Source organism: Theobroma cacao, chromosome 9, assembly GCF_000208745.1.
Source record: "Theobroma cacao cultivar B97-61/B2 chromosome 9, Criollo_cocoa_genome_V2, whole genome shotgun sequence".
Taxonomy (NCBI): Eukaryota; Viridiplantae; Streptophyta; class Magnoliopsida; order Malvales; family Malvaceae; genus Theobroma; species Theobroma cacao.
This window is the reverse complement of record NC_030858.1, coordinates 7,388,888-7,396,995: the sequence shown is the minus strand read 5'-3', so window position 1 is coordinate 7,396,995 and position 8,108 is coordinate 7,388,888. Positions and strand designations below refer to the sequence as shown.

At 36.5% G+C, this 8,108-nt stretch overlaps 1 protein-coding gene and 1 pseudogene across 1 annotated transcript; one reads left to right on the top strand and one right to left on the bottom strand.

Annotated features, from left to right (window-relative positions):
- On the bottom strand, nucleotides 28-4,957 carry LOC18588825. The gene is made up of 4 exons (XM_007013495.2): nucleotides 4,320-4,957; nucleotides 2,613-2,733; nucleotides 1,911-1,970; nucleotides 28-1,812 (listed from the first exon to the last, which is right to left on the bottom strand). Exons 1-4 carry the CDS (start codon nucleotides 4,448-4,450, stop codon nucleotides 403-405), a joined length of 1,722 nt encoding a protein of 573 aa, XP_007013557.2. The 5' UTR covers nucleotides 4,451-4,957; the 3' UTR covers nucleotides 28-402.
- On the top strand, nucleotides 6,135-7,862 carry LOC18588824 (annotated as a pseudogene).

Sequence of the window (8,108 nt, the reverse complement as noted above, 5' to 3'; positions counted from 1 at the left end):
GGGTCAATGATTTCTGGTGGAGAAAGAAAATCGTAAACATTACTACATAATTATTAACAGATTTCCAGCTGCACTACGTGTGGCTACTTTGTAAAGCTCAAAGCACCATCTTAGACAGCAACACCATATATATGAGAATTATTTGCTTCACCCGAAGAGAGACTTATGATAAGTATGGGAAAGCAAAAATAAAAACAACATTTAAATCTGAAATTCAGAAAAAACTGACAACAGATGTTGAAAAACTGTAATGTCCACTTATGAACCTGCCCATCAACTAACTGCTTATTTACAAATTGATATTTCCCTTTACCTTAGCTTCTATTAAGTCTCAACCCCCTTTGGAACAGGCTTTATACAGAACTTTAACTATCTAACATTTACCTCAGAAAGCCGGTTTCATCACTCCCTGCCCCTCCATCCAGGAGGGTGGACGGGTGGCCTCAAAAGAGGGATAGAATTGGACCCCGTCAAAGAACTTGGAGCCTTCTGTATATATCTAGCAGTTTGTCTTGGTTGGGCTGGTTTCACAGAGGCACTTATTGGACAATGACTTGCATAATTGGATCTTTGGGTAGAAACAGGCAACTGGGCAGCTAAAGATGAGGACAGGGGACTTGGATGGCCTGGAGATGGACTTCCTAACTCCGAGTTTGATAGAGTAGGATGGATAGAAGCCGTCACTACCTTTGCTGATTCAAGAACTGTCTGCTTCCAAAGCTCTACATTTGGTGGACACCATTCAGGCATGTCATCATCATCATCAAAGATATTCTTCTGTGGTGCAACTATGGTAGTGATAATAGGTGTAAAGGTTGTGTGGCTTTTGGTGGTCTGTTTGGGTTCTAAAATTGGTAATACTGGCATCTGATCATGTTCATAAACTTTCTTTCGTGGAGGCAAGTTCAGAATAGTGTCGAAAGAAAACTCAGGAAGAGGGAAATTTTCTGCTCGTCTTTTATTTGTAGAAGGTAGTGACTGTATAGTTGAAGTCAGCGGCAATGACCCAACAATTTTCTTTAATCCTTCAACCAGAACATTCTTGTGAAATTCTGCATTATCTAAAACCTTATTTCTTGGAGTTTGAGATATATCACACGCAGTCCCAAAATCAAATTCTGGAAGATCATCATCATCAGCAGCAGGAATGTGCTCTTTTGTTATAACTGATGGCAGAGACAAGACAGGATTTTGAAGTCCCAAACTAGATTTAGGTTTCTCTGATTCTGAGTTAGCTATAAGAGACATTTCCCTTTCAGAACACTGCCCCTTGGGTCCGAAGTGACAGACAGAGTCAGAAAACGAAGATGTTTGAAGTCCTACTAAGTTGCTCAATGCAGATGTTGCAAACAAGAGATTAGCACTGGAAGGAGAGTTATGCAGTGCAAGTTGGATGTCACTACTCTCTACATTCTCACCTTCATTTCTATTGATTATAGCACTCCCAATGCCTATGCAGTCTGCTATTGGTGTGAGTGGGAGGGATTCCTGAGCTGGTTGCATGCATGGCGTGTCATTTTTTTTTCCCAGAACCTTTTGTTCAGAGTGGGAGCTCAGAGGCTGCTCTGTCGAGGAAGAATGCTTTCTTTCAAGCTCCTTTTTAACAGAATTAGAAGGTCCATGATTTCTTCGCCAAACAACACAACCAATTAACGAGTTCTGCTTATCTTCAACAGCTGCCATGCCCTTGAAGAATCCATGTTTTGCAAGTATGGTGATTATGGCATCACTGCGAGGACATATGTAAAGATCAATACCTGGTGAGAGTTTAGCAAACCCAACTCTTTCCCCTTTCTTGTACCCTTTTGCAACCTGATAGGATTACAAGAAAATATGAATTAATATATTGATCAGAAATCCTCAAGAGGCACTGCATGACCATATTCATATTCTTTTTTCAATCTACCTACCTCTTTCAAGCCTGCCAGTCCTGATTCAGAAGACCCTTCTTTCCAGCAAAGTGATACTACCTGAATATGAGTGCATTGATCCATCAGAAATTTGATTTAAAGAAAAGTACATCTAACTAGCAATGTGCTAATCCTAAACTAAAAAACTAAAAAGTAGCATATTACCCATTACAGTTTGTACTTGTTATGGGAGAATATTCAATACAAAGATTTGTGAATTTGATTCCAAAATCACTATGCTCACATTATTCATTAAAAGGGCACATATACCTGAGAGTTGAGACTTGAGATAATCAAAATGCTACGAAGACATCTGTAGGGCTACCTCCAGTTTAACCTGGCTTTGGGCCTTTTCACTTATGCATGAAACAGTATGCTACAAAAAGTAACTGTTCTTAATTTTGAAAAAACCTCTCTCTCCCTCTGTCCTCCCCTCCCTCCCCCCTCTGCAGTTGGGTTCCAAAACAGCATTTCTTCACCAAAAGAGATTTGAAAAGATGACTTCAAGGGTATTGCACACACTGACTTAGCTTTTGCATGCAATTGAAACTCTTTGTGCTAAGGAACTTAAAGTTTTTAACTGTTTATCACTTTCAAACCTGGTTATATAACACAAGGAAGATCCTGATATAATTTATAGAGGCAAATCACACACTACATAATCTGAGTTCGATGACAATAACTCAGGAAAATAAATCTTACCATCAACCCTCTATTGCGTGAGCGAGCAAGATCTTGAATATATTTCTCAAAAGCCTCTAGTCTAACTTTTCCTTTGACTTCTACAAGTCCAGACCACTGCACACAAGGCATCCTTTCACCACTACACAACAAATCCATTGTAAATAAGATTAACTATAAAAGATTTACTACTCAAACCTTATATGTTGCGATGGCTATCTTATACCAAAACGATCAATGATGCATTCAGTGAAAAAACCGTCCTAGTAAGCCAAGAGACCATAAACCAGGTGTCCAACTAGGACACCAATATATGGGTATAGAAGTGAACATATACCAGAAATAGTCAAAAAAATAAAAGGATTGCGTATCTGAAATTACTGATTATTGGCATGAAGATAAAATTGTTAAAAAAGAATCAGAGCAATGAAAATAAAAGGTTACTTTTGAGAGATTTAAGTGAACAGAAATGACATTATGTTGTTTGCACCCGAGCATTTGGCTCATTGGTTGGTGCATTATCCCCCTACCTAAAGAGCAGGGTTTGAATCCCCCCTCCCCCAATTATAAAAAAAAAAAATGACATTATGTTGTTTACAATATAGCAAAAATAATAATATAAGAATCAAGGAATACAAGGATGACAATATCAAGCAACACAAAAATTCTATGCGGCAGAGGCCTTCCCTCATGGAGTGGCATCTTTTATAAGACTCAAGTTTCTCAGAGTTCCACAAGGAGTAACTGTGAACTCTCTTCACAGAGGATAGTTGCAGGAGATAGGGAGGCATTGATCAGTCATAACTCCAAAGTATAGATCACAATTCCTGGGTCTGTTGTAGATCTTAATACATAAGGGAAGGGCAATTTGTCATTTAATGAATGTCAACTATTTGCTTATTCAATTTATATTCCACACTGAATAGATTTGATGATTATACATTTCATCATCTGTCGCCTCTTATAAACAAATGGCTATATTGGATTTGGTTGTTGGACCAAACTGAAAGGACAATTCCCTGAATATCCATTTCAGTTTCATACTATATCCAGGTGGATCTTAGACCATTAATACAAGGTTGCCAATGCAAATTCTAATGAAGTTATATCAATTAAAATGTCAAATGGTTTCAGTTCCATGTCCATCTCTCATTAGATGATTCTTTCTCTCATGAAAAAAAATTTGGTGATCCTACATCATACCAAATGTAGCATAGTTTGCATGAACACACGTCTGATCAATTTGATTATTATTTTCTACTTTAAGCATCAATTACAAAGTATTGATATCAAGTTCTCTGGTGTATTTTATGCCTTTTTAGCTAAAGAAAAATCCAAAGACAATAAACTGTTTAACTTGTGATTTTGCCCTGTTTATTTGGTCCGAATTGCTCTCTTTTTTGAGCTATTGTGAATTTTCCCAACAAGGGTTGTCCTTCCTTTGATACATAAGACTTTTGGCATAGTATAAAACACTACAAAGCTTTTATTTGCAGTGAGTCTGAGAGCTTGCAAATCCAGAAAATTAATATCTTTTTGAAATGCTTCTTAGAACAGAACAGTTAATAGTAATTTAACAGGTTTGAAAACAACTACACGCAAAGCAAAACCCAGATCATTTCATCTTCATGAGCCAAAACATTAGCAAACAAATGAATTGAAAATCTATAATGCTACAACAAAATTGTTTTTTTTTTCTTTTTGAAAAAAAAAGAGTAGCTGAATAACCTTTTGAAGAAGGCAACAACCGACACAGTTACAGAAGAATTAAGCTGGAGGGACCCATCCCAGAGCTTCTCAGCAACTGTTGGACGAGCCAACTTCAAATTCCCAGAACCTGACCCTTCTCTTTTCCCCATCGTTATTATTATTACATCTATGCCATCTTCACCGCAAACCAGGATTCAGGTTACCTGACTCGTTCGTCTCATAGCGGGAAGTGATGATTGCATTTGCACTTGATTTCCATACTCCTCCAAGCCTCTTGGGCTGATTTATCCCTCCAGCCCATATATTGGCGAAATTCCCAGAATTTCCAAAATCCACAAACCAAAATTTTTACTATATCTCTCTCGGTTAAACGACGACAAATTCAAACCAAAAAAAAAAAAGGGGAATTTTTACTTCAAAAAAAAATCCAGGAAATGAATGATAAAATACTAGTGAAATGAAAGGGGAAATTCTTTTACTTGAAAAATCAGAAAGGAGGGCCGTACGATCGAGAGGGAGTCCAGTGTACAGAGTGTAGCGTGGGACAGTGCGTTTCGAATTGGATTTGATCAACGATTTTTCATTTCCCCTTCGGAATAGGGTTTGAGAAAGGAATATTAACGTTACCGTCACACTCACCAAATGTCAAAGCACGGTAACCTACTGCAAACACGTAAGATAGAGATGCACCATTTTACGATTTTCTCATTAGGATCGGGTACGGTGAATGTTCGTACTTAAAATACTTTGTAAGGGTTTAATTCTTTTCTCTGCGTGCACTTTGTTTTACTCGTTTGATTAATATTTTAGATACAAAATAAAGATGTTAATAATTTGAAATTAGCTAATAATTTTTCTTGGTACAATATTTCATATCAGCTAAATAACTATATTTTCGGAAAATTATTGTTATGTATGTTAATTAGGGGAGTTTTTAAAGTAATCATATATTTTATTAAGATATATTTAAAAAATTAATTAATTAACACGATAAATGAAAAGATATATTTTCAAATTTTAATTTTATTGTATAGTTTGAAAATACTATTTGCGATGTAAGAATAATATAATCTTATATATATATATATATATATATATATATATATTGGTATCTTATTAACTTCTAATTCATTCTTTTGATTCATAATAAAATGTAAAGAAAAAATTTGAAGCAAGATGAAAAAAATAGAATGAAAATAATTAAAAATTATGTTCATGATTGTGTTTAAATGTCAAAAATTACATAACAGTACGATTTATTTATTATGAGTAAGAAAGAAAATAAGAGAAGTTGATAAACTCAATTTTACCATTTAAGTAATGTGAAAGATAATTTGATTATTTTAAAAATTAAGGGCTCAAGTGAAACCTTACATGAATTTCAATTAGTGTATCCAATCTATGTAATTTTCAAAGAAAAAAACAGATTTGTTAGAACCAAAATACCTGAAATTTCTTCATGATGCCGGCAGAATTCTTCTTAACCATGAGAATGGAGCACGATGAAAAGGACCAAAGGAAAAATCCAAAGAGCAGTTTACTGGCTTTGGATCACGTTTGACCTTGGACAAGAGAATATCGATGTTACCGTTAATCCAAATTCAAGGGATTAATTTATCTTGGCTATTTTCCTGTGCTTAGTTAACATTGTTGAATTGCATGTCATGTTCCAGAATGTTTCAAAGCGTGCAAGCAACAGTCTTCTCTTTGGAGCATAATGTCATAAATGGCATCGAAAAGAAAATAAAACAGGATGCATGCCTTTGGAGTTTGACTTGATGAGTGAAGATCAACCCCTAGCTATATATACGTGTGTAATTTGGAATCCATCTCATGAATGAACACTGTGCAAAGAAAATGGAGAGGAGGCTTTTCGAAGCGGCGATGGACGGGTCTGTGATCTCCTTGCTTCTAGAGGATGCGTTAGTTCTCGACAGATTTATAGCTGGCTGTTATGCTGAAACACCTTTACACGTAGCTTCTATGCTAGGACATGTTGAATTTGTTGAACAAGTCTGACTCTGAAGCCCGAGCTTGCGAAAAAACTTGATTTCCGAAAAGAATCACCAATTCATTTAGCAACTTCAAAAGGTTACCTGGATATAGTGAGCAGGTTGCTACAGGTTGACCCTGACATGTGCCTTGCTTGCGACAGAGATGGGAGAAACCCCCCTGCATATTGCAGCCATCAAGGGTCACATTATTGTCTTGAAAGAGTTGGTTCAAGCGAGGCCCCGAGCGGCTCGAATGATGATGAACAGAGGTGAGACCAGTTGGAGGCAATGAAGTTCTTGGTGGAGACCGTTGGTGACGATGAGTTTGTGAATTCTAAGAATAATGATGGCAATACTATCTTGCATCTAGCTGTGGCCGATCAACAAATTCAGGTATGTTTGGAAGTGAAAATTATAACCTTTTCTAGGTCTCTAGTTGTAAGCCACTGTCAAGTTTGGAGTCATACATGCTCTCTTTCTTGAAGGGGAAGAAAAGAAGGAATTAAAGTAACATTAACGGTTTATGAAATAAAACGGATCATCTCGTTATCATTATATTATTTATTTAATAATTATTGAAATAAGATAAATTCATGAAGGGAATTATTTGAACGTGTTTAGTATAATCATCTTTATCATCCTTCTTAGTTTGTTGTTCTTGTTTGTCTCCATGGGGGTAATTAAGGAAACTTCGGGGAACATACTAAGTCTAGGACTCAAATATGCAGGCTGTACAGTTCTTGATTGCTAATACTTCAGTGGAAGTGAATTCTCTAAATGCAAATGGATATACACCGCTCGATCTTTTATCCCAGAATGGAAGAGACTAGAGATTGCTGCATCGCTTCAAAGTGCTGGAGCTGTAAGTGCAAGGGGTTCTTTGTCAGAGCATGAACTTGAAGCTATGAGGACCAGGATTTTATCCTCACCTGCATCTAATAGAATTCATCCACTCGTCCCTCCCAACAATTTACATGGCAAAAAGCCTGTTAAGAGGCATTCTGATTGGCTGGAGAAGAAACGCAATGCCCTAATGGTAGTGGCCTCACTAATTGCTACCATGGCTTTCCAAGCTGGTATCAATCCTCCAAGCGGTGTATGGCAAGAAAGCAATAATAATGGTTTCGCATCAAACATTCATAATGGCTTAAAACAATCCAAAAAGATATCAAGGTTTCCTAACGTATAACACAACCGGTTTCATGGCATCTCTCAGCATCATCCTGTTGCTCATCAGTGGATTACCCTTCAGGCGGAGAATTTTTGCTTGGATTTTGAGGGTGATCATGTGGATTGCAATCACTGCTATGGCAATGACATATATGTTGTCCATATTAGCTTTCACACCTTCTCATGTATCGGATGTTTCTTTCAGGGTATTAGTGATCGGGATGTTAATTTGGGGCAGTTTGATGATGCCACTTTTTCTTGGTCATTCTATTCGACTGTTAATCAGGATGATCAGATACCAGAGAAAATCAATACAAGCGAGGCAATCTTCAGATTCATTAATGGTCATGAACAATCCGGAGTTTTATGCGAACAATCTTGTGTAGACATGTTCTAAACAAGAAAAAGGTGATATAAGTGTGCAATTCTTCCAAGTAAACTTAAAAGCAAATTTCATTTGTGCTTCCTAAATGTTTAGATAAGGTAGTCTGCATATGTTATGACTTGGCTAGTGTTACCAATATGATGCAAATCAAATCAAGGAATTTTTTTTTCTCTCAGCAAATCAATGAATTAAAGTATGCATTTAACAAAAATTCAAAAGTTTATGATTATGTCATTCAGCTTAATTTGTAGCCTATTT